Below are 27,946 nucleotides of genomic sequence, written 5' to 3' on the forward strand. Positions count from 1 at the left end.
CATCACAGTAATTCAAGTCTATGCCCCAACCACTGAGGCCGAAGAAGCTGAGGTTGATCGGTTCTATGAAGACCTACAACACCTTCTAGAACTAACACCAAAAAAAGATGTCCTCTTCATCATAGGGGATTGGAATGCTAAAGTAGGAAGTCAAGAAATCACCGGGATAACAGGCAGGCATGGCCTTGGTGTACAAAATGAAGCAGGACAAAGGCTAATAGAGTTTTGCCAAGAGAATACACTGATCATAGCAAACACTCTTTTCCAACAGCACAAGAGGCGACTCTACACATGGACGTCACCAGATGGTCAATATCGAAATCAGATTGATTATGTCCTTTGCAGCCAAAGATGGAGAAGCTCCATACAGTCAGTAAAAACAAGACCTGGAGCTGACTGTGGCTCAGATCATGAGCTGCTTCTTGCAAAATTTCGGCTTAAATTGAAGAACGTCGGGAAAACCACTAAACCGTTCAGGTATGACCTAAATCATATCCCTGATGAATATACAGTGGAGGTGAGGAATAGATTTCAGGGATTAGACCTGATAGACATAGTGCCTGAGGAACTATGGATGGAGGTCCGTAACATTGTTCAGGAGGCAGCAACGAAATCCGTCCCAAAGAAAAAGAAATGCAAGAAAGCCAAGTGGCTGTCTGATGAGGCTTTACAAGTAGCTCACGAAAGAAGGGAAGCGAAAAGCAAGGGAGAAAGGGGAAGATATACCCAACTGAATGCAGAGTTCCAGAGAATAGCAAGGAGAGACAAGAAGGCCTTCTTAAATGAACAATGCAAAGAAATCGAGGAAAACAACAGAATGGGAAAGACTAGAGATCTCTTCAAGAAAATTGGAGATCTCAAGGGTACGTTTTGTGCAAAGACGGGCATGATAAAGGACAAAGAAGGCAGGGACCTAACAGAAGCAGATGAGATTAAGAAGAGGTGGCAAGAATACACAGAAGAACTATACAGGAAAGATCTGAATGTCCCTGATAGCCATGATAGTGCGGTCACTGAACTTGAGCCGGACATCCTCGAGAGTGAAGTCAAGTGGGCCTTAGGAAGCATTAGTAACAACAAAGCTAGCGGAGATGACAGTCTCCCAGCTGAGCTATTTAAAATCCTAAAAGATGATGCTGTTAAAGTGCTGCACTCAATATGCCAACAAATCTGGAACACTCAACAGTGGCCACAAGACTGGAAAAGGTCAGTTTACATTCCAATTCCAAAGAAGGGCAATGCCAAAGAGTGTTCAAACTACCGCACAATTGCGCTAATTTCACATGCCAGCAAGGTGATGCTCAAAATCCTACAAGCTAGGCTTCAGCAGTATGCGAACCGAGAACTACCGGAAGTACAAGCTGGGTTTCGAAGAGGCAGAGGAACTAGAGATCAAATCGCCAACATTCGCTGCATCATGGAGAAAGCAAGAGAATTCCAGAAAAACGTCAATTTCTGCTTCATTGACTACGCTAAAGCCTTTGATTGTGTGGATCACAACAAACTGTGGCAAATTCTTAAAGTGATGGGAGTACCAGACCACCTGACCTGTCTCCTGAGAAACCTGTACGAGGGTCAAGAAGCAACAGTAAGAACTGGACATAGAACAACCGATTGGTTCAAAACTGGGAAAGGAGTACGACAAGGCTGCATATTGTCACCCTGCTTATTTAACTTATATGCAGAGTACATCATGAGAAATGCCGGGTTGGATGAATCAGAGGTCGGAATTAAGATTGCCGGGAGAATTATCAACAACCTCCGATATGCAGACGATACCACCCTAATGGCAGAAAGCGAAGAGGATCTAAAGAGCCTCTTGTTGAGGGTGAAAGAGGAGAGTGCAAAAGCTGGTTTGAAACTCAACATTAAAAAAACTAAGATCATGTCATCTGGCCCTATCACTTCCTGGCATATAGAAGGGGAAGAAATGGAAGCAGTGACAGATTTTACTTTCTTGGGCTCCAAGATCACCGCAGATGGTGACTGTAGCCATGAAATTAAAAGACACTTGCTCCTTGGGAGGAAAGCTATGGCAAACCTAGACAGCATAGTAAGAAGCAGAGACATCACCTTGCCGACAAAGGTCCGTCTAATCAAAGCTATGGTTTTCCCAGTAGTAATGTATGGCTGTGAGAGCTGGACTATAAGGAAGGCTGAGCGCCGAAGAATTGATGCTTTCGAACTGTGGTGCTGGAGAAGACTCTTACGAGTCACCTGGACTGCAAGGAGGTCAAATCAGTCCATCCTAAAGGAAATCAACCCTGACTGCTCATTGGAAGGACAGATAATGAAGCTGAAGCTCCAATATTTTGGCCACCAAATGCGAAGAGAAAACTCCCTGGAAAAGACCCTGATGCTGGGAAAGACTGAAGGCAAAAGGAGAAGGGGACGGCAGAGGATGAGATGGCTAGATAGCATCACGGATGCAATGAATATGAACTTGAGCACGCTCCGGGAGAGAGCACAGGACAGGAAGGCCTGGCGTGCTATGGTCCATGGGGTCACGAAGAGTCGGACACGACTGAACGACTGAACAACAACAACAACATAAATGCGATAAATAAATAAACAAACAAACAAACAAATAAAAAAGGACACATATAGGAAGTACTAAGAAGGCCAAGCAACAATGCAAGAGTACAGGCAGGTAGCACAGAATGGCGGGGATGGCATCAGGAAGGCTAAACTGAGAACGAGCAGAGGTTAGCAAGGGATGCTAAAAGCAACAAAAAGGCTATCTTCAGCTACATGCATAGCAAAGGACAGAGGAAAGAAATGGTGGTTCAGCTATTAAATAAGGATGGCAAAATGATAACAGATGACAAAGAAAAGGCAGAGGCGCTCAATTCCTACTTTGGCTCAGTCTTCTCCCAAAAGAGGATCTATGAGCCCCCTGGCAAAGGCGAAGTACAGGCTGAAGGGGCAGGACTGCAGCTTGAGATCAATAGGCATATGGTCAAGGAACACCTAATTACTTTGAATGAGTTCAAATCTCTAGGGCCAGATGAACTGCACCCTAGAGTAATAAAGGAACTGGCAAAAGAACTCTCAGAACCACTATTATCTTTGTGATATTTTAAAGATCAGAAGAAAAATTATTTTGATTTTTTTGAGACATCATGGAGGACGGGGGAAGTGCCAGATGACTGGAGGAGGGCTAATGTTGTCCCTATCTTCAAAAAGGACAAAAAGGAGGAACCTGGGAACTACAGACCAGTCAGTCTGACATCAATCCCTGGGAAAATTCTGGAGCAGATGATAAAGCAATCCATCTGAAAGCACCTTGAAAACAATGCAGTGATTACTCCAAGCCAACATGGATTTATCAAGAACAAGTCCTGCCAGACGAAACTGACCTCATTTTTTGATCAAGTAACCTCCCTTGTGGACTATGGGAATGCTGTAGACATCATATACCTTGACTTCAGCAAATCTTTCGACAAAGTGCCCCATGATATCATGATGAGCAAATGAGCTCAAAGTGGGCTAGGTGAAACAACGATCCGGTGGATCCACAGTTGGCTACAGAATTGGACTCAAAGACTGCTTATCAATGGAATCTTCTCAAACTAGGAAGAGGTAACGAGCGGGGAACCACAGGGTTCAGTCCTGGGCCCAGTGCTCTTCAACATTTTTATTTATGACTTGGAGGAGGGGGTGCAGGGAATGCTGATCAAATTTGCAGATGACACAAAATTGGGTGGGATAGCTAATACCTTGGAAGACAGAAACAAAATATCAACAAGATCTTGATAGGCTGGAGTGCTGGGAGAAAACAGAATGAAATTTAATAGAGATAAATGTCAAGTTCTCCACCTAGGAAAAAGAAACCAAATGCCTAGTTACAAGATGGGGGATACCTGGCTCAACAAGACTACAAGTGAGAAAAATCTTGAAATCGTTGTCGATCACAAGCTGAATATGAGCCAACAAGGTGATGTGGTTGCAAAAAAGACAAATGCTATTTTGTGCTGCATTAACAGAAGCATAGCTTCCAAATCCCGGGAAGTAATAGTTCCCCTCTACTCAGCACTGGTTAGGCCTCATCTGGAGTACTGTGTCCAGTTCTGGGCACCACACTTTAAGAAGGATGCAGACAAACTGGAGAGGGTTCAGAGGAGAGCAACAAAGATGGTCAGGGGACTGGAAACAAAGCCCTATGAAAAGAGACTGCAAGAACTGGGCATGTTTAGCCTTGAGAAGAAAAGACTGAGGGGAGATATGATAGCGCTCTTCAAGTACTTGAAAGGTTGTCACAGACAGGAAGGCCAGGATCTCTTCTTGATCATCCCAGAGTACAGGACACAGAATAATGGGCTCAAGTGACAGGAAGCCAGATTCCGGCTGAACATCAGGAAAAACTTCCTGACTGTTAGAGCAATACGACAATGAAACCAATTACCTACGGAGGTAGTGGGCTCTCCCACACTGGAGGCATTCAAGACAAGGCTGGACAGCCATCTGTCAGGGATGCTCTGACTTGGATTCCTGCATTGAGCAGGGGGTTGGACTTGATGGCCTTGTAGGCCTCTTCCAACCCTACTATTGTATGATTCTATGAAGGGTGCTCTGCCTATGGCGTGTGTGTATGTGTGTGTGTGTGTGTGTGTGTGTGTTTTGCTTGGGCTGGCTGTGTGTGTGTGTTTTGAGCATCATCAGTTTGCCTTCTGTGAAATGGGTATTATGTTGTGCTTTGTGGGAGCAAATATGTGATTTGGCATTTGGGGCTCAGATCCCACCTCTGCCATGTAGTGTTCCTTGATTAAGGTTCCTTGTCTCTGAGCCTCAGCAATTTGCCTTCTGTGAAATGGGTGTTAGAATAGAAAATTGTGGGTCCAAAAGCATGTTTTTATGTTTTAGAGCTCAGACCCCACCTCTGCCATGTACTTAGGTTCTTGGGCAAGTTACTTTTATTTTAGTGTCACCAGTTTGCCTTCTGGGAAATGAGTGTGCTATGGCTGGTTATGCTTACCATGCCAGCCATTTTTTGAGAGCCCCCATGACACTCTCTCGAAATTCCAATTTTGCCCACTGATCCTAAACATTTGGGGACCCCTGGGCTAACTCTTTTACAGGAGGCAATTTACTTCCAGTAAACCCCATACAACAGAGAAGGTGCACCCGGGGCCAAGCATAGCACATGATGGTTGAGCACTTGTGTTTTTGTTTCTAGATTGCATTATTTATTTGTTTTATGTTTGCATGATGGGATGAATTATAGAAAGGTAGTTCAAGCTTTTTATTTTTTTGGAAAAATGGGATATAAATGGATAAAATAAATAGAATTCTATTGGCCTGGATCCAGAGCTCCACATGAGGGATAAATAAAGGGTGACAACAATACCAGCAAGGGGATAGTGTACATGGCTGTGAACATGTAAAGGGACAAGATGTGTGAAAGTGTATTGGGATTAAACTTCTGCCAAATGGCCTTGCTGGGGAGGACGAGGCATTACTGGATCCAGGAGTTCAAGGATTAGGTATGAGCCAACACTTTAATATTTGGTTTGAAGCACCAAAATATATTATTCTGAGCCTAAACTGATAAGAATATTCTTTTTCTTCTGATCTTTAAGATATAATGGTGTGCGTGTTCAAGCATGCCAAAAAAGAAAGACTCACAAGAATGGCCATTACATGGGAAATCAAGAGGTATTTTCCAGAAATAAAGACACATTGTCCAAAACCGAGTGAGGCCAATGGACTACTCTAAATTAGACAGACATGAGTTCTATGGGGCAGAAGAACTGAAGTGCATTAGCATAGCAATGGAATGTCATGCTACATCATCACACCCTCTAATAGTGAATTCAGGTGGCGAGTACAGTCAGAAATGGAGCCAAAACGGGACTGATGAGAAATGAAAGGCAGATATCAGCATGTCCAGGGGAATCTTGTAATAATACTGTATTACAAAAATATTGGAAAAAAGAAAAAAGAAAAGTCTGAGGGAACAAAATCCCCTGTCCCCAAATAGTCCAAACTCCAATGAGTGACAGAAGAGAAAAAGAGGGAAACAGGGGGATGGAATGCCCAGCTTGATCTTGAACTCTGAACTGGAGCACATTTTGCTTCAGGCACCATACTGGAATCCAATAATTTCATCTCAACATTGGCCTGGTTCAGATATAACAATAAGCCAGGTTCTGGGGGAATCCTGGCTTATGTTCAAGCAGCATGCTGGTACACAGTGCTGGATTGCTCCTGCTGGGTTCTTCCTGCGGCAACAGGAAGCAGCAACGGCTAAACCAGCCTTCCCCAACATGGTGCCCTCTGTATGTGCTGGACTACAATTCCCATTATCCCCATTCCCATCCCATCATCCCTAGCCAGGAAAATCTGTGGTTCGCTGCTGGCTTATGTCTCTGGCTTGTCTAGGGAGAGGCAAACCAGAGTTTCCAGATTGCATTAAATGATAAACAAACCACGGAAGGCCCATGATTTGTTTAGTTGCTCCCATTTGCAGGAGAAGTCAAGCAGGAGTAACTGGGCAGGGTTCGCCAATGTGCTGCTTGAGCACAATAAGCCAGGGTTCTCCCAGAATCCCTGGCTTATTGTTACACCCAAACCAGGCCATTGCAACAAACCGGGCCACTGCCTGGCACTGTGACATTACGGAATGCTTCTGGGTCCTGCCATCTAAGCACAAGGAAGAACCATCTCTGTGTTAAGACAATGGAAATCTTACAATAGTAGCAGCAAAGGTTTTTCATGTTACCTTCTTAACCAGGGGTAGGTAACCTTTTGGGCCCATGGGGACATCTGGAAATTTGAAAAACTGTCCTGGGCACAACCACAAAATGGCTGACATGGGTGGACATAGCTAGTCACAAAGGACAAGTAATCTGTCCAGAGGCAACATGGGAAATTAAGATGGCAGCAGCTAGAGGCTCCCACTTCACTTTGAAGCAATCCCAGCTGCCAGTAAAATATAAAAATGTTTTTAAAACAAAAATTGGGAGGAGTAGGATATCTCAGTGGGCACTGCTTGCCCCTGCTCTAAACCCTTACCAAGTCTAATTGTTGGCTTTTCTATGTAGTCCTGTAGTGTTTGTTTCTGAAGCAATCAGACTTAAGTCTACTGAACCCTTTCCTGAAAATCTCCCCATTTTTTTTTTTTTTGGTCAAATGCATTTCTCTGAAATAGGCTTGGGGGTTTTTGGTTAGCCAGGCCCTTCAGGTTGGGATTAATGGATTAGTACAAGTGGAAGACTGCTCACTTCTGGCCATCTCATTACCAGAAAGATAGCAACAAATTGGAAAGACTTCGGAGAAGAGTGCAAAAAATAGTTAAGAATGCTAGGGATTGACTTGCGGAGGAAGATTACAAAAAGGGAAACATATAGCTTAGCTACAAGTTAACTAGGAGGAAAGATCAGGATGACAGTCTACAGCTAACACACACACACACACACACACACACACACACTTCTTTGTGCCAAGCCAATGGCCATTGCAATTTATAACAATATTCATACGGATATACATAATCAGACATAAAACATACAATAATACTGTCCAATATCCATAAAAATCTATTTTCAAAGATTTAGTAAACAAATATAGTCACAGAATGGGTAGCATGTTCTGGAAAACCACCTGGCAAAATTAGGGATAATGAAATTATTAATTTTTAAAATTTGGTTAAGGTGTTAGGGTGCATATCATGATTGTAGTGAGAGAAATAGGTTATCAAATAAAAGCGCGGAACATGTAGATTCGCAGAAAGACAGTGGTTTTGCCAATTTGCACCCCCCCCCCAACCCCAAATCAAACTTAAAATCCTATTTTTAAAACTGTGGTAAATAGAGGCTGCAATCTTTGAACTACAGAATGCTGGCCATAGTATTAAGACCAGTATATTGAAATGAGCTCCTTACAGTCGCTGAGCTGTTATACCAGAGGTGGGGAACGTCTTTCAGCCCGAGGGCGAAATTCAATTTCAGAGAAGCATTCAAGGGCCACATTCCAGTGGTGGGTGGAGCCAAAGGCACAAGGGGTGGGGCCAAATACCAAAATTACCAGCATATTTTAGCTTAATACTCCTATTGAGAGTCACTAAACCTTAATCACTAAAGGTGATTTCAACCTTTTAGAAGGGGGGGGGAGAATACGCAAAAGCTGAATAACCACTAAATTATCGGCATTCAGAGAAAGAGGGCATGGCCAGGAAAAGCGTGTGTGGCCATCTACGGAACCTCAGAGGGCCGGATTGGGACCCCATGGGCTGGAGGTTCCCCACCCCGTGCTATACAATGTCTAGGAACATTCCACACAGAACTGAAGAAAATTGTGAGCACGAAGGTCTAAGGACAGATGTGCGTTGCTGGTGGAAAAGCAGAATAGGGGGCAAATAGAACTACCATAGTGCTGTTCAGTTTTGAGACAGAATGTGTCTGTGTTGTTGTTTGTGTCTGGCATATTCATATGAGTACTGTGTATTTAGAGGAAATTGGGTAAATGATTTGTTGTGTGAGAGTGAACAGGAAACGGACACAGAAAGTACACATATCTGGACAACACCCACATTCCAAATTGATAGTGTCTCCACCTATTGTTTGATACTAAAGGAAAGAATTCATTTCAAATTCCAAACTTTGGTATTTTCAAAATTAGGGTGAACATCCCCCCCCCCCCGCTTTAAAATCCCTTTTAGGGAGCAATCATCAACAGACATCTGAGCCTGGATGACTTACTATGTCTTCTTAATGCCTATATTCTAGAATAAGATAAAACAAGCAAAGCATGAAATACAGGGTCATAACATCATCTCTAGGTTCCAAGACACAACACATGCTGGTTTTTTTAATATCATCCATACCACTGGATGGAAATATTATCTTGTAATTCATAACTCTTATTCCTTCCAGGTGGAGGTCTGCACTGTGGCAGGAGGACTTACACCTTTAGCTCAAGTCAAACCAGAACCTATCTCCTATGTATTTCTCTCCTAGTTATATGCAACATGATATAATAAAACAAAAAAAAAACTATGAAATTAAAAGTAAATATTGTTATTGTCTTTCCACATATTTTTAAGAACTTCCACTGGGTACTAACAATGATGCAAACTAACTGAATGCAGTATAAATAGACAATGAAATAGTCAACAACTCACAGGTATTTTCTATCCTATAGTATAGTAGTTTCTACATTGACAAACACAGCAATATTAAGAGATTCAATCCTGGATCCACATTGCATCAATATTTCCTTCTCAACTCACATTCTGATGTAATAAAGCTAAGGCGATGACTTGGGGAAAGGATTCATTATCCCAACTAGTTGCCAGTGATGGTACAATAAACCATCACCAGGATTTTCCCAGCTGTCCCTTTCAGCCATTCACTTTGTTGCTCCCCTTCATGGTAAGGTGTCTTTTCCCACCAACCCTCAACTCCCAATCACACATTAGTGATTTTCACACTTTGCAAGCCAAGGTGATCCCCAGAAGTTGCTTGTACACTGGATCCGTGCTGTAATACAATGAATTGCATGGCCTGCTGTGTGATGTTCACTAGTCCTATATGAATATGTCCTTCATGCAGAGGTAAAACACAATGTCACCATTGTGCTCACCATGCTTGTCATGTCTTGGGTGTTGATAACACCCACAATGCATCTTATTAAAGAGGTACACTCTTGTCATGTGATCTTATCTCCCATTTCCTGTGTTGTCAGTCTTGATCGAGGTCCAAATTAAACGTGAAGCCAGGTAAGCAATAAAAAATTACCCATGCAGTGTTGAAAGTGCCCAGTATCTCAGGGCAGGTTACCTCAACTGTGTTAGCATAACAGGGATCCCTAACTCACTAGGCTACATTGCGCATATTGCAGGTGAAGGCCCATTTTAAATAGGATGCTTGAGGATGGGCTGTTTGAAGTGCCTTGTGGCTTTTTCTTTCCCTTTTTTGATGGGAGTTTGATGTGGATGAGGTACTGTTAGGTCTCTTAACATGAACTGTTTAGTGAGTTGTTCAATGCGAGTATATGTTATTATTGGTACTGGGTATTGTGCTCTTTTTTTGCTCATTTACACTGTATTGTAATGTATTATAATTACAGCAATTATATTTGTTTTGTGAACCACTTTGAGCACAATGTATTGTGAAAAATGTAGTACACAGATACATTTGCTATGATTATGTGCAATTTCTTTCTTGTCCACCTAGCATCATGTTTAAATTGGGCCTCAGACATGCTCTGAGTGGATCCTTTAATTCCAAAACCCCCTAGAGTTTCAGAGAAGATAGGAAGCCATTTCCCTCACTTTTGCACTGTATTGTGCACTATGAATTTCTCCAATGTACAAGCAGGGCTTTCTCTTGTGTTTTCCCCAAACTATGGAATGCACTCCCTCAAGAATTACAATTGCCCCTGCCCCCCAATCTCTTGGCCTTTAGAAAGGGTGTAAAGACACATCTTTCCAATTTAGTCTTTTAAAATGTGTAGTTTTTACTGTTTTTAATGTTCTTGTGTTTATTGTTGCACGGTTATGTTGCTTTAAATTGTTGTACACTGCCTTGATGGCTTTTTGGCAAATAAGGGGGTATGTAACTCTTAATAAATAAATAATAAGTAATGAATTTGTCCCAGCAATACTTCAGGGCCAACTTGTGCTAAAACAACAACAAAACCTCCAACAAACCTTGCTCATGTGATTAAACTTCTTGTGTCAGTGGTTTAACATGGGACCCATGAATTCATGCAATTTTTCTTTTCACAGAAGGTGAGTAATAGTCTTCTGTGAGTTTGCAGCACCCACATTACACTGTGAGAGTAGATTACTTGTATATATTTCCACCACCACCATCACGCCACTGGGTGCATCACTGGAATTGACTCAGAGAATGTTCATCAAGAAATCTTACCTGGTGTGGTTCAATGCCCATTTCTGTCAAGGCTGACTGGAAAAACATTTTGGCTGGCTTTCCCACCACCTCAGCTTGAATATCGCAGGCATACTAGGTGAAAGGACAAAATTAAGATAATTCGCTTTCAAAACAAAAGTGCTGGATTGATTTACACACAAACAGAGCACACGGAGAAGCAAGCAATTATGGACAGTTCAATTAATGAAGCATGGCTTAATGTAGGGACACTAACGGTAGAAATACTAATAATCTACCTCTAGGTGTCCATAGAGTATTTTGCGTCTACAGATTTGCAACTCTACAGGAAGCCCTTCTGAAGATATAAGACGATTTCCTTAAAAATGTCCACAAGGATTTACTAAAGGGAAGGGGCTCTTGCTTCTCCCCCTCATATAGCCTAGTCCAGGGGTCTCCAACCTTTTTGGACCTGTGGGCACATTTGGGAATTTGAGAAACTGCTGTGGGCACCACCACAAAATGTCTCCCATGGAGGATATGGCTAGTCACACAATGGCTTCCATGGGGGCCTGGCTTGTCAAAAGTGAGCTAAAGAGTTTTTGTGGGGAGAGAAACAGTGCAAAACAGCAAGGCAAAGGAAGAGAGGGGAGAGACAGAGCAAGACTAGAGGCTGGGAGGTGGGAGAAGCAGCAAGACGAGGGGGGGGAGGGGAAAGAAAGAGCAAGGCGAGAGAGAGAATGAAGACTACCCCAACATTTTCCAAGGGGGCAGGGAGTGGAGAACTTTGTGAACACTATTGGAGGTCCGCATGGGCACAATGGTGCCCACAGGAGCCACGTTGGACACCCCTGGCCTAGTAAGATCTTCTGAAACTGGTTGGGAAGGCAGAGAAAACCAGTCTGGGGATGCGAATGGTATTACCAACAGCATTTTACTAGTTCAAGTTGGTAAAGACTCCCTGCGTATTTCATGCCCCTTCATGGATCACTGCCTTGTTGTGGCGAAGGGGCTTGCGTAACTCAGTGAAGCCATAAGCTATGCCGTGCAGGGCCACCCAAGACGGACAGGTCATGGCGGAGAGTTCTGACAAAATGTGGTCCACTGGAGAAGGAAATGGCAACCCACTCCAGTATTCTTGCCAAGAAAACCCCATGGAACGTATCACAAGGCTAAAAGAGATGATGCCGGAAGATGAGCCCCTCAGGTCGGAAGGTATCCAATATACTACTGGGTAAGAGCAGAGGGTATTTCCAAGTAGCGCCAGAAAGAGTGAAGTGGCTGGGCCAAACCCGAAAGGACACTCAGCTGTGCATGTGTCTGGTGGTGAAAAGAAAATCCGATGCTGTAAAGAACAATATTGTTTAGGAACCTGGAATGTAAGATCAATGAATCAAGGTAAGCTGGAGGTGGTCAAACAGGAGATGGCAAGATTGAGCATCAGCATCTTGGGAATCAGTGAACTAAAATGGACAAGCATGGGCAAATTTAATTCAAGTGACCATTATATCTACTACTGTGGGCAAGAATCCCTTAGAAGAAATGGAGTAGCACTCATAGTCAATAAAAGGGTGGGAAAAGCAGTACTGGGGAACAATCTCAAAAATGATAGAATGATCTCAGTACAAATCCAAGGAAAACCACTCAACATCACAGTAATTCAAGTCTATGCCCCAGCCACTGAGGCCGAAGAAGCTGAGGTTGATCGGTTCTATAAAGACCTACAACACCTTGTAGTACTAACACCAACAAAAGATGTCCTTTTCATCATAGGGGATTGGAATGCTAAAGTAGGAAGTCAAGAAATCACCGGGATAACAGGCAAGCATGGCCTTGGTGTACAAAATGAAGCAGGACAAAGGCTAATAGAGTTTTGCCAAGAGAACACACTGATCATAGCAAACACTCTTTTCCAACAGCACAAGAGGCGACTCTACACATGGACGTCACCAGATGGTCAACATCGAAATCAAATTGATTATGTCCTTTGCAGCCAAAGATGGAGAAGCTCTATACAGTCAGTAAAAACAAGACCTGGAGCTGACTGTGGCTCAGATCATGAACTTCTTATGCAAAATTTCAGCTTAAATTAAAGAACGTAGGGAAAACCACTAAACCATTCAGGTATGAACTAAATCATATCCCTTATGAATATACAGTGGAGGTGATGAATAGATTTCAGGGATTAGACCTGATAGACACAGTGCCTGAGGAACTATGGACAGAGGTCCGTAACACTGTTCAGGAGGCAGCAACTCAATCCATCCCAAAGAAAAAGAAATGCAAGAAAGCCAAGTGGCTGTCTGATGAGGCTTTACAAGTAGCTGAGGAAAGAAGGGAAGCAAAAAGCAAGGGAGAAAGGGGAAGATATATCCAACTGAATGCAGAGTTCCAGAGAATAGCAAGGAGAGACAAGAAGGCCTTCTTAAATGAACAATGCAAAGAAATCAAGGAAAACAACAAAATGGGAAAGACTAGAGATCTCTTCAAGAAAATCGGAGATCTCAAGGGAACGTTTTGTGCGAAGACGGGCAAAGGACAAAGAAGGCAGGGACCTAACAGAAGCAGATGAGATTAAGAAGAGGTGGAAAGAATACACAGAAGAACTATACGGGAAAGATCGTAATGTCCCTGATAGCCATGATAGTGCGGTCACTGAACTTGAGCCGGACATCCTCGAGAGTGAAGTTAGGAACCATTACTAACAACAAAGCTAGCGGAGATGACAGTATTCCAGCTGAGCTATTTAAAATCCTAATAGATGATGCTGTTAAAGTGCTGCACTCAATATGCCAACAAATTTGGAACACTCAACAGTGGCCACAAGACTGGAAAAGGTTAGTTTACATTCCAATTCCAAAGAAGGGCAACATCAAAGAGTGTTCAAACTACCATACAATTGCGCTCATTTCACATGCCAGCAAGGTGATGCTCAAAATCCTACAAGCTAGGCTTCAGCAGCATGTGAACCGAGAACTACCAGAAGTACAAGTGGGGTTTCGAAGAGGCAGAGGAACTAGAGATCAAATTGCCAACATTCGCTGGATCATGGAGAAAGCAAGAGAATTCCAATAAAACATCTATTTCTGCTTTATTGACTATGCTAAAGCCTTTGATTGTGTCGATCACAACAAACTCTGACAAATTCTTAAAGAGATGGGAGCACCAGACCACCTAACCTGTCTCCTGAGAAACCTGTACGAGGGACAAGAAGCAACAATAAGAACCAGACACGGAACAACCAATTGGTTCAAAATTGGGAAAGGAGTACGACAAGGCTGCATATTGTCGCCCTGCTTATTTAACTTATATGCAGAATACATCATGAGAAACGCCAGGTTGGATGGATCACAGGTCAGAATTAAGATTGCTGGGAGAATTATCAACAACCTCAGATACACAGATGATACCATCCTAATGGCAGAAAGCAAAGAGGATCTCAAGAGCCTCTTGTTGAGGGTGAAAGTGGAGAGTGCAAAAGCTGGTTTGAAACTCAACATTAAAAAAACGAAGATCGTGGCATCTGGCCCCATCACTTCCTGGCATATAGAAGGGGAAGAAATGGAAGCAGTGACAGATTTTATTTTCTTGGGCTCCAAGATCACTGCAGATGGTGACTGCAGCCATGAAATTAAAAGACGCTTGCTCCTTGGGAGGAAAGCTATGGCAAACCTAGACAGCATAGTAAGAAGCAGAGACATCACCTTGCCGACAAAGGTCCGTATAATCAAAGCTATGGTTTTCCCAGTAGTAACGTATGGCTGTGAGAGCTGGACTATAAGGAAGGCTGAGTGCCGAAGAATTGATGCTTTCGAACTGTGGTGCTGGAGAAGACTCTTATGAGTCCCCTGGACTGCAAGGAGGTCAAATCAGTCCATCCTCAAGGAAATCAACCCTGACTGCTCATTGGAAGGACAGATACTGAAGCTGAAGCTCAAATATTTTGGCCACAAAAATGCAAAGAGAAAACTCACTGGAAAAGACCCTGATGCTGGGAAAGACTGAAGGCAAAAGGAGAAGGGGACGGCAGAGGATGAGATGGCTGGATAGCATCATTGATGCAATGAATATGAACTTGAGCACACTCCGGGAGAGAGCGGAGGACAGGAAGGCCTGTCGTGCTATGGTCCATGGGGTCACAAAGAGTCGGACACGACTTAACAACTGAACAACAACAAATATTTCATGCAAAGCAAATATGAACCATGATTGTCATAGTCTCCAACAGAGAGCAAATCCACTTCCAGTCTCTAGTAATAAGAACCCAGGTATGTCTGCATAATGGCTGGGGTCTCAATCCAGCCTGCCAGGGTTCCCCAGATGGTCATGCCCCCTTCCCATGCCCTCACCCCCTTTCTCTGACTACTGACTGTTTGGTGGTTTCCTAGTTTTTGTACAATTTCCCCCCATTCTCCCTCATAATGCATACGAATACTTGCCCTATGATGGAACATCACGACACTGAGAGCTCATGTTCCCATTTCTCATCACTGGCCACCACTGGCAGAGGTAAGGAAACTCACAATGTGATGACATCATGTCACAAGGCAAATATAGTTCCAGCCTCAAACGCTTTTGTTCATATTATGCCCCCAGGATCCAATTCAGATATACAATAAATTATTGTATTTATTATAAATGAATAAACCATCTGTCAACATAAATATTCTCCAGGCAGCTCAAAACAATACAAACAATCAAATAAACACAGCAACAGTAAAATAATACACAATTAAAAGAAATGAAAACAGCAGATAAAACAAGTAGCAATAGTTGTTCACCCCAAATTAACACTTACAAGCCTGGGAAAATTAAGGCACCTTGGGCTGATGGCAAAGTAGATAACACAGTAGGTGCCAAGCGAGTTTCCCCAGGTAGAGAGTTCCGTAATCCAGGGGCCACAGTTGGTGAGCCACCTAGTAAGGACCAGACCAAGTGGCCTACAAATACCATCAATACTAAAATATTTAGGGCAGAAAACAACAGAATGACATTTAATAGGGATAAATGCCAAGTTCTGCACCTAGGAAAAAGAAACCAAATGCACAGTTACAAGATGGGGGATATGTGGCTCAACAACACTACAAGCGAGAAGGATCTTGAAATTGTTGTCGATCACAAGCTGAATATGAGCCAACAAGGTGATGTGGTTGCAAAAAAGGCAACTGCTATTTTGGGCTGCATTAATAGAAGCATAGCTTCCAAATCCCGGGAAGTACTAGTTCCCCTCTACTCAGCACTGGTTAGGCCTCATCTGGAGTACTGTGTCTAGTTCTTGGCACCACACTTTATGAAGAATGCAGACAAACTGGAGAGGGTTCAGAGGAAGGCAACAAAGATGATCAGGGGACTGGAAACAAAGCCCTATGAGGAGAGACTGAAAGAACTGTGCATGTTTAGCCTTGAGAAGAGAAGACTGAGGGGAGATATGATAGCACTCTTCAAGTACTTGAAAGGTTGTCACAGACAGGAAGGCCAGGATCTCTTCTCGATCATCCCAGAGTACAGGACACAGAATAATGGGCTGAAGTGACAGGAAGCCAGATTCCGGCTGAACATCAGGAAAAACTTCCTGACTGTTAGAGCAATACGACAATGGAACCAATGACCTAGGGAAGTGGTGGGCTCTCCCACACTGGAGGCGTTCAAGACGAGGCTGGACAGCCATCTGTCAGGGATGCTCTGAGTATCTGCACTGAGATATTCTGATGCTCTGATTCCTGCACTGAGTAGGGGGTTGGACTCGATGGCCTTGTAGGCCCCTTCCAACCCTACTATTCTATGATTCTATTATTTTAAAAATAAATAAATAAAGAGCCCTCTGTCCAGTTGCCACCCTCTCCACTTTGGCAATGGGAGCAACCAGTGGAGAACCTTTAATGATATAAGGCTTGGTCTCCCAGTTTAACAGCAGGCCCTGCCTTTTGTGTTATTTCATTTGCTGAAGTGATGGCACTGTTCGTATCTGAACATGGAATGCTACTAGAAAGGCTAAACTGTGGTCAGCCATATACCACACAATGTCATTGTCTTTGCATCCAGCCTTACATCCTATCTGGCAGGGGTTGGGAACCTCAGTCCCGGGAGCCAAATCTGGCCTGCCTGGGAGCCAAATCTGGCCCTCCAGGGTTCCCCAGATGATCATGCCCCCTTCCCATGCCCTCACCCTCTTTCTCTGACTTCTGATTGGTGGTTTCCTAGGTTTTGTGCAGTTTTTTTCCCATTCCAAAAGGTTGAAAATACATCTCCTAAGGCTTACTTATAGATACTTCTAAATAGGATACAGAGATGTGTGGTAATGATGGGACTCCTAAAGGACCGTGACACCACCCACCCAGAAATTTTAGAAGCATCTCAATTGTTAATATATAAAAATGAGGCACCTCTTGCCCTGCCCACTTCTTCTTCTTCCCCTTGCTTTATGAGCCGCATTTTGAACCCCAAATGACCAGAAGTAGATTAAATTAGAGGGCTGGGCATTTATCTATAGCTGGCAATACAACCTCTGCCCCAGGCAACACTCCCAAAGCAAGAAGACTTAAAAAATTAAATAAACAAAGCCCAGCAAGCAAGGAGATCCACTTGCCATTTTCTGTATAAGGAATCTCCAACTCATATCTACCCACATGCTGATCAATACAAACTATTATTATTATTATTATTATTATTATTAACAACATTTCTATACCGCTCCATAGCTGAAGCACTCTGGGTGGTTTACTAAAGTTAAAACATTAAAATGCAATATACAAAGTTTAAAAACCATTTACATAAAAGCATACAGATAATATATACAAACAACATATAACCAAAAACAACTTTGAACTAAAAAGAATTTTGTAAAAATACAACAATAAAACACAGCTTAAAAACAGTATACAAAAGTCAGCAAAAGGAACGAGAATTCTGAAAAGGGAAGGCCTGCTGGAATAACAGAGTCTTTAGTGACTGCTTAAAAATCTTCAAAGAGGATACATGATCCATGTCAACTAGCATGGATGTACGGTGCAATAATTGAACTTTTACTATAATAATCCACATGTCCATTTAAACTATTAAAATACCTCCAATGCCGTCATGTATGCTCCAACGTCCAGTTTCAGACCATCGGTTTCTTTATAATAGCGTCTGAAAATGTAAAGGTTCCAATTTAAATTCAAATATTTTAATGCTTCAACCTGTTTTTTACAAAAGATTTAAATTTGTTTTTCCTCAAGCTTTCATACAACACCTTCCCCCCCCCTCAAAAGCAGTAGAATTAGCAATATATTACATGGCTTTGAGTAGAATGTAGAACAAAAATGATACAATGCTAATGTGACAAAATGCCATAAACAACCTTCAGTAGTGTGTGCATGTGTTTGTGTGCAGACACAAAGATGCAGCACGCCAACCAGCAAGCCAATGGTTCATCATACTGATATCCTGTGGCTTTCAAGTTGACTACAATGAAGATTCAGAGAACAATGAGGCAACGACAATGGTAGGCGCCTTGCGAACAGATTTGTAAAACCCATCTCCAGTTTGGCACAGTCATCTATGGGCTGGCTAGCACGGCAAACCATTCCACAGTTCTTCAAAAAATTCCATATATTGTCCTGCCCAGTTTCACACAAACATGCACATCCATAGAGTGAAAAAGACTGGAATGAGTTCTATGTTATCTTCGTTCCCTCTCTTCAAAAAGTATGCGCACCAAAAATAAAGTTTTATATCTTCTTCTGCTACAAAGACCATGGTTGAAATATGTCATGAGCTAAACAGCTACGGCAAATCTATATATTTTGTACATATAAACTGGCCTAATTCATGTAATATGTTCAGGAATGTAAGAAGCGCCAATCAGCTGACAGGACTGTCAACTTTTCAATTGATTAGCCACAGGCTTTTAACTGATTAATCAATTAAATGTAAACATATCTGAATAGTACCAAAATCTCACTACAGGTGTCTGTTTTGAATTACTGAAGGAAGCCTTAGGGCGCAATCCTATGCACGTTTAGACAAAATGACTCCTACAACTCCCAGCATTCTGTGGCCAAACAAAAACCAGTGTGCCATTAACTCCCACCAATCAAAATTTGCCCTCACTAATTAAAATTAATACCAATAATTAACTAAAACCTACCTTTTTCAGCTTTCAGCTCTACCTAATGTTTCTTTTATTCTGTAGTACTGAATAAAAGCTGGGGTGGATGCCATTTTCCTGATGAAAATTGCCCCCACAAGGTACTGTTTGCCCAATTAGCAAAAGCATACATATTTTCCATATGGGAAATGGCAAGATGGTCGTATGGAGGGGAAGAGTTAAACCCATCCCGCAGTGCCGCAGTCCCAAACGGGGGGGGGGGGCAGCTATGGCTGCCTTTAACAAAAATGTAAAAGATCATAGATCTCCACTGTCTCATCCAACTGAACCCTATGGCACGTACGTTTTCATAAAAGATGGGTATATACACCAGGGAGATGGCAATGGGTTCCCTGCTGCATGTACACATCTTTAACACATAGATCTAAGTCACACATAACACTAACCTATAATTTTATTTAACCCATGATTTGTTGCCCTAGCCACAGTTTGTCTGGCAGATGATCTCTGGGTTGTTTCCCTCCTCCTTCACCTGTTCCCTCCCTCCCTGTATCTGAAATGCCTTTGCAGTCCTATGGTACTGACATGTAGAACAGCTGGGTGTTTTGACCTTGCCTTTGCCTCTGTAGTGTGGTGAAACAATACGTGAACAACCCACGATTCTGGGTTCCCACATAACAACAACCCATGGTTTAAATAACTCAAGGGTTCACAACCCAACAACAAACCATGGGTTTGCTTTCTGGGTTGTTCATGATTAACAAATTACAGTTTCTTAGCATGGATGGGTTTGCATATCATGACAACCCCGAATTCAACAACCCATACCATGAGGTAGCCCTATGTGCAAACCAGGTCACACTTTCTTCTCCCATTAAATGTGAAGTGGCCTTTACTTTGTAGCATCTCACTGACCAAATCGAACCAGAAACGCAAGATTAAGTGGTCTGAGGTTTGCCTAAACTGATAGTCCAATTCTAACCAAGTTTGTTTGGAAATGCTAAGGTAGAACTTACATCCAAGTAACTATGTTTAGCAATGAAGCCTAATAACAGCCTTTTCTTCAGTGAATGTCCAGAATATTATTCAGCAAATTTCTTTTCTTTTTTTTTAGAAACAGTAAAAGAGAGAAGCAATATAATGCAAGTGTTTTCTTTTAAGTCCCTAGACAGATAGGTAGAGAACAAAAATGTGTACGATGAGCAGTCAGATAAGATTTTATGCTTTATCCTTCTGCCATTTTCGATTATTCAGCACAGCCTCTCTTTAAAATGACCACTTGACCTTTGCTAGAACAGCCATTAACCTTCTATAGTCTAGCGTAAACAGCTTAATTTTCTGACAGTGGCATGACAGAAGAAATTACAAAGCCAATTCCCACTCTCAGCCCAAAACAGATGCTAAATGTAAATCACTCCATTCTCACAAGGAGAGCATTCTGCTCCAGTAACTCTAATGCTCTAGGTTTCTAGACAGCACACTAAAATTTTAGCAGACAGAATGTTAGTTTCTTCAAAGTGAGTTTGAAGAAATGAACACTATTAACACACATATGCTTTATATAATGTTACTGAAACACCACATCAGAACAAAAAATTGCATGCCAGTAGTAGTAGTACTAGATGACATCACAGGAGCCCTTTTTAAATCAAAGCAACATTAATGTCCCCATTTCTCACAAGACAATGATAGATCAGTCTTCTCCATTTTGGAAGATCTTACAAATTCAACTGGAGTGAGCTTGAATATCCATTACAAAGTTTGTGTACGCTTTACATGTTTGCAACATTTACCTCACTCAAGTTAGCTTTGGTATGTCCACATGTAATATCAGAGGAAGCCAACAATAAATGTACAGTAGATCTCCATTTACCTCTATTGTAAGCAAGGCTTACAGTTACTCAGAAGAAAACCAAAGTTGCCTACTAGGGTACAGCCGCCAAGAATAACACAAAATGGGTGCACTCCAATACAGTTAAGTGCATTTAAGACCCCAGTCATAAGCCCATTTTGAGTCCTGTTGTGTTCAGTAAGACTTACTTCTCAGTAGACGTGCGTAGGATCAGCTGTGTCATGGAGGTAAAATACTTTCAGGTACGTCTGAAGCATGTTTATTCAGAAGTCCTACCAAGTTCAATGGGGCATATTTTCTAATAATCATGCTTAAGGGCACATCCTTAATTGTCTGCCGCAGGGTGCCCAGTGCATGCATGCTCTCAGCAGAATCCATTAGTAATGATTTCCAAAGCCCCTACATCAAAGTGAAATTTGAGCTGTAAGCACCACAATATAGTTGTTCTGGGGAGTTTAAGAGCATTGCTTTTCTGATAAAAAGTTGTATGTTTTAAAGAGATCGCTCTGTATATTCACACTTTGCGAGATTTGACAGGGTGGCATTCCTGAAGTATTAATTCCTTCTGCATCACTCAAACTGTAGTGGCGTTTACTGATGTAAGTCTCACAGCCAGGCGTCAGTGGAGACGGCCTCTTCCCCTGTTCAGCCAGCGGAAATCCTCTGCTGGAACAGAAGCCTTCCGCAGACAGAAGGAGCTCTCCCATTCATGAAAGTATCACCACAGATCCAACCTTTGTCTTTTTTTTAGTTCTCAAGAACTCTTCCTTACTGATATTAAACCAAACAAGATCAAAGCCAAAGACAGAGTTGTGGGCTTTATTCTAAGCCAAGGCTTGTGGCTTATTTCTCCCACTACTCCCCCCGCCGCCCCCGTTTGTCAAGACCAAGCACTTCCCCTTGCGTCCTCACCAATAATCTACCATTTCCGTTCTTGCTTCTTCCACTCCAGCTGTCATGCTATTACTATTTACATTCTATTACTATTTCTATTTATTATTATTATTATTATTATTATTATTATTTACATGCTATTTCTATTACTATTACTATTTACATGCTATTACAATTAATATGTACATTTTAAAAAACAACAAACCACTCCATTTAAACTAGGCTTGTCAACTGAGAGACATGACTGGAATTCTCACTCGGTTTTATTGCCTATAGGAGCAACATACCAGACGGGAGGTAACAATGGAAGCTGCCTTATACCAGATCAGACGATTTGTCCACCTAACCATGTGTTGTCTACTCAGAGAGGAGCATTCCTCGTCTAATCAAAATTTATCTGCTCTGACTGGATACCAAGACTCGCAGAGGCTAGGCATTTCAAAAACCAGGCACAGAAGGTTACCCTAATATGAGGTTGTCACTTCTCATCTAATGAAAGCGAACCATTAGTTAGACTGGGAAGAAGTGTTTCTACCTCATACTACTTAGGGTAATCTGGTCAGGAATTAGGAAATTTCCCAAGTACAGATAAGGGTGAATGGGCAGCACCTACATAGGCAGGAACATTAAAAAAATTGCCTTACAGTGAGTCAGACTATTCCTTTATTTTTTTTTTAATTATTTCTTCGTTACATTTACATCCTGCCTTTCCTCTAAGGAGCTCAAGGTGGTGTACATAGTTCTTCCCTCCCACACCTTTTATCCTCACGGCAGGATTCTTCCCCCCCCCCCATTTTTATCCTCTCTCAGATTAGGGTGAGCAACAGTGATCGGGCCATGGTCACCCAGTAAGTTTCATGACTGACTGGAGATTGAACCCATGTTTCCACAGTGCTAGTCCACCACTCTAACCACTATACCACATTGACTCTGTACATTTATCCCATCTTGTCCAGTATCATCTAATCTCAATCAGAGGCTTTCCTATCACCTACTACCCAGTCCTTTTAACTGGAGATACAGAGAATTGAACCTACAACTTTCTGCATGCAAAGAATGTGTTCTACCACTGAGCTGTGGTTCCTCCCCAAAATAATGTTTTGTGTAAAATTAGTCTTGGGTTACACAATGTTCTCATATCCCAAAAGGTAGATAACTGGACATATAAATAATTTAAATGAAGAGCTCACTCTAAATCCAAATTGCTGGGATAGACAATATATACTGCAGCCGGTATTACCTCACACAATGCAACAGCAGCAATATTGTTATTCTAAAGAAAAGTAGCTTGACTAGGGATATACAGATTTTGTTAAATCCATTCTCTCTATGTTTCGTTCTGTTGTCTGCTCGTAGACGGAATTGGATCTTTTAAATCAGAATTTCATTCTACTTGTGCTAATTTGCATAAGTGCATGTGCACATTAGCAGTAATGTGCTACTGCAAATTAGCGCTAATGTGCATTAGTGCAAATCCCCCCCAAAGTGAAAAACCAGTCTGCAAGTCCACAGAATCCACATAACTCAAAAACATACCACAAACATTTCTGGCATTTCCAGTATTTTAGAGAACTATATACCAATTCACTTACCCTCTTCCCAGAGATAGAAGAACTGGATTCTCCAGACCAATGAGAACTTGGAAGGCATCATTAAGGTTTTTGTAAGAAAAGTTGTCTGCCGCGTCACCAATCACCACGCAGTTTGGGTTTGATTTATCAATATCAGCAAATTCAGGGCCAACATCTAAGGAAAAAGAGAAATTCTAATCCATCCTTTGAAGAAAACACAAATTTATTTCTGATTATTGATAAGCAAATGCAAACTGATTGAACTAGAGCAGACCAGTCGTGACTACAGCTGCATTCTGTAACTTCTGAAATACAAACATGATCCTATTCTGTGGGAGAAGCCAAAAAAGTAATGTCTCAGTAGTGGCTAAATGGAACTATGCTTCAATTGATGTCCACTAGGCCCCATCATTACATGCCTTCAAATGGCCCTTAAAGATTCACCTCTTTACCTTGACCTATACCTGAGTTAAGATTTTCTGGGTCCGTTGTGTATAACAGGGGTCTTGACTCTCAGGCCTGTGGGCTAAATCCACCCCTCTGGGGTTTCCTAGAGGGCCATGCCCCCTTTCCCTCCCCCTAGGACTATCGTTGGGTGGTTTCCTGGCTTTTGCAGTTTCCCCCCCATTCTGAAAGGTTGAAATGTTTCTCCTAAGGCTTAGGTACTGGAAGTAAGAGCTTTAAGCTAAAATGTGCTGGTATTGTAGCCCTTCCCCTTTTTGCCTTTGGGCCTGCCCACTCGAGAGCTACCCTGAAATTGAATTTGGCCCTCAGACTGAAAGCGGTTCAACACTCCTGGTGTATATGATACTGTTTGGTTTTAATTGGTAATTCTTATTTTATCACTGTTTTTTATTGTTCTTGTTGTGTTATGTTTTGTAGTTATACGTTTTGTTGTATACTGCCTGGGCAAAGCAGGGCCAGCTGCCAACAGGAAACCCACAAGCAGGACATGAGCGCAACAGCACCCTTCCACCCATGTTCCCCAGCAACTGGTGTACATAGGCTCACTGCCTCTGATACTGGATCACCATATAACATGTAGCATATAACCATCAGGACTAGTAGCTATTGATAGCCTTCTCCTTGGGGATCCTTATGTGGCCAAACAGCACCACCCACGCACAGGAGGGCATTATTAGAAGGGTTAGGGAAACCTCACGTTTGGCAAACGTACAAAAAACACTTTAGACCTCACCCTCCAGGTTGGAACCCCCCCCCCACCCAAAACAGCCCAATGAGGACTGAGCATGCTCAGTCGACACAGGATGCTAACTGGGTGTGGGGGGGGGGGACACAGAAAAATAGGAGGTAGAGGGGAAATTGAATTAAGTGTCCTGGAAGAGGGCACTGCTGGATGGCACCCTAAACAGGAGCATTCTATTCAGCAATATTGTGCTGCAGGTCTGACTTGTGTGAGCTTTTCTTCATGAGGCTGTTAATCTGCTGTATCTACTGTTGGTTTTGTCACAGAATTGAGATCCGAGCACTACAACAGGAGAGTTTCCTTTCCTGCTTTTCAGATACATAACCTCTAAGTGGCACTGTGGTATAGCAGTATAGTGCAAATTCACAAGAGGAAATCACACTTTCTTTTGCTTTCACAATTAAATGCCGCATTTACCTCACTCTAAAAACAACTTGCCAAAAGTACTGGTTAGATACGGAAGAGAAACTGGAGTGTCACGATCTCATCTAAGGAACCCATAAACAACCCTGAGTAGGGAATAACGAGCGCACAATAAATGCCTCATGTAGAAAAGCCTGAAGTCCCATAAAACACAATGAAGAAAAGGAAATCTAAAAATTAGAGGTAATCAACACATTTCGCATTTTATATTTCAACAGTTGCTTGCCATGCATGGCATGTCTCTTTCTATATTTTGCCAATGTATTTTCTCTGCAACAGCCCCCCCCCCCCCAATTCTAAACATTTCTTTGGATGTTATTGAACTGTGACAATGGCAGATACATGCTGGGATACCAATATGAAATTATGGCTTAAAGCCACACACATCCTACTTCTTTGCTAGCATTGCAAGAGTTAGGGTCAGGCCACAAGCCACAGGGCATCTCAAATTTTAGACACTTGATTCTTAGGGAAACCAAGCAAATGTATCTGTGAGATGGCAAGGAGACAACAGTCATTTGGAATCAACTTGACATCACCAAGTTGCAGGTCAGCATTTTAGTTAAGTTTGGGGATGAAGCTTAAGAGTAAAACAAGAGTGCACATCACTATATTCCCAAAAGTGATTCTTTCAAATTTCAAAATAAACTGATGTATCTAAAAAGCGGTGCCTAGAAGCTTAAAAAAAGAGAGACAGAACTTCAAAAATGATCCCTGAAAATACAACACCCATGGCAAGGAACCTGTGTGCTCGGACTAAGGTTAAAAACAATTCTGAGTAACTACTAGAGTTTATATTTTTATATTGATATTTTCAAAAACAGGGGTATCAAACATTACGTTTATCTGAACAATCCTAGGTGTAACCCAAAACCTGCATGACACCTCGTAAAGCCTAATCCATTTCAGTCTGTGACTCTTCCCCCATTCCAACTTAAGATTCTGACCATGCAGACTTCATGATTTCAATATTAAGGGCTTCTCCACATCAGGTTTTTTATCACGCAGCTTTACCAGGGCTTCTGCTTCTGGATTCTTTGTGGGATTAAGATGGGTTCCTTCACACACTCTTCCTGGCTTTTTTTGGAGGGTTGGCTTTATCTGCAAGTTCTATATGTTTCAATAGAGCCACTAGATGGCACTATTGTTATAGCACCACTCCCTCTTCACATGGACAAATTCAAACCATTTCTTTTATTAACTCATTATCTCCATTTCAAATTAAGCTGCAAAAATGGTCAGGAAGCACAGGAGACATGCTGGAGGTTGACAATATCATGTAAAGGACCAGCAAACTTACATGAGTAACCAACCTCAATTGCAAGATAAAAGCCCCATGTGAAGAAGACCTAAGTCAGCCTACCACTCCAACCCCCACAATAGCTTTTTGTAACATCTTGATCTGGAGATCTCAGAAGCTTGCCCAGCATGCTGGCTGGGGAACGCTAGGAGTTGTAGGACTTTTTTCTGTCTAAACATGCATAGGATTGCACCTTTAGTTAATCACCGTTTCCTCATTTTAGACAGTGGTGATACAGAGAGGGACATACTGACCGTTGAGATTCTCATTTGAGGCTTCATAAACTATGGTTTATGAAGCCAGAAATTAGCGTTGGGAATGAGCACTCCTTTTCCCTCAGTCCTCCCCTTCCCCTTTTGCTTATCAGCTCCTGCACAATGATGGTAGCTTGTATTAATCTCCTCATCCCTACACTCCTCCCTGCCATCATGCACCAGCTTTGGAATGAAGATCTTGGCTTGTATTAAACTATAGACTTCCTCCTTATGCCCAAAAGGAGGCCAAATAACAAACAGGAAAATAAGCCAGGATCTCATGTCAAGATCTTTATGCCGAAGTTGCGTTTGATGGGAGGGAGGGGCTCTCAGCCCCTACGCTCACTCACAGTTTCATAAACTGTGGTTTAAGAAGGCTTGAATGATTGTCCGACTCTGGACCACTATGTTTTCCGATCATCCCTGCCCTCTTTCAGCATCATTTTGAGACTCTGCCTCTTTTATTTAGCTTCCAGTTTCCTTAGTATTATTCCCGCTTTTCTTCTGCACCCCCTTCCTTCTGGTCTCTCTTGCAATCTGCAGTTTCAATACAGATCTTTACATCCCTTCTCTTCATCCTCATCCCCAACCTCCGTTCCTCTAAGGAGCTCATAGCCATAAAATCTAGCCAAGTCCAGACTAGTCAGAAATCTAGAGTCGAAAATTACTGCACTTATTATTAGGTGCAATTACAATATTATTATGTTGTTGTTCGTGATTGAAATCCAGGACTGGGCCAAGACATTTTACTGCCTTAGGCCAAGGACAACATTGTGTCCTCCCTCCCACCCCATTCCACATATAGAAGCTGACCAGGCTGGTAGATGAATCTTATTTCAACACCTGGGATAGGATGGCATCCAAGGATCGCCACGTAGCTTAGGGGGAGGAGGACAGGCTGCGTGACACACACAGTTCTGTCCTCCAACAGAGGGAAACAGCCAGGGTAGGTCAGGAGGAATAGCCAGCACTGCCCTGAGCCACCTCCAGCATCTGCCCCCTAAGGCTATTGCCTCACTCTGCCCAAAGGTAGGGCTAGTCATAATGAAATTGCATGTACAATTTGGTCAAACCAGACACATGGTTAAGACTACCTGATTTCTGTGACATGAGGGATTAATGCCACAAGCACCAGCTACAACCATGGTTGTTGTTATTTGTAAAATCTCCCAAATCAAATCAATCAAGTCTTTCATTTGCAGCTCGATGGACCAGATGGGAGACCAGCTGAGGCCCTCAGACCTCAGCCTATAGGGATTTCATGTCAGGAAAGGGAATAGCAACCTCATACCATGGGTGGACATTGGAGCTGGTCCACAAAGATAGCTAGGGAAGAGACTTGGGCTGGATTCAATCTACAATAGAATTGGCCATACAGAAGACAAGTCAGGACAAGACCTAGGACCCAGGCAACCCAGGTCTTGCAACACTATGGCAAACAGGGAAGAGGCAGGCATGACAAGAAACGTGAATTCTGGACAAGCAATAAGCTCATGTGGAAAGAAGTTGTACCACGGTGCAGGG

At 42.4% G+C, this 27,946-nt stretch overlaps 1 protein-coding gene across 7 annotated transcripts in view; it reads right to left on the minus strand.

Moving 5' to 3' along the window:
* The window catches only part of LHPP (phospholysine phosphohistidine inorganic pyrophosphate phosphatase), a 265,744-nt gene that overhangs the window by 203,848 nt on the left and 33,950 nt on the right, over nucleotides 1-27,946 (minus strand). For all 7 annotated transcript variants that reach the window (XR_014788783.1, XR_014788784.1, XM_084841524.1 and 4 more), the window contains exons 3-5: nucleotides 23,260-23,413; nucleotides 17,897-17,960; nucleotides 10,875-10,967 (exon numbers count right to left, since the gene is read on the minus strand). Coding sequence is in view for 5 of the 7 variants with exons in the window: in XM_084841524.1 (XP_084697650.1) it covers nucleotides 10,875-10,967; nucleotides 17,897-17,960; nucleotides 23,260-23,413 (311 nt within the window). In the remaining 2 variants the exon portion in view is untranslated. The remainder of the gene's footprint in view (nucleotides 1-10,874; nucleotides 10,968-17,896; nucleotides 17,961-23,259; nucleotides 23,414-27,946) is intronic.

The sequence above is a fragment of the Heloderma suspectum genome, chromosome 3 (assembly GCF_057233095.1).
Source record: "Heloderma suspectum isolate Gila_16-S chromosome 3, 16-S_ref, whole genome shotgun sequence".
NCBI lineage: Eukaryota > Metazoa > Chordata > Lepidosauria > Squamata > Helodermatidae > Heloderma > Heloderma suspectum.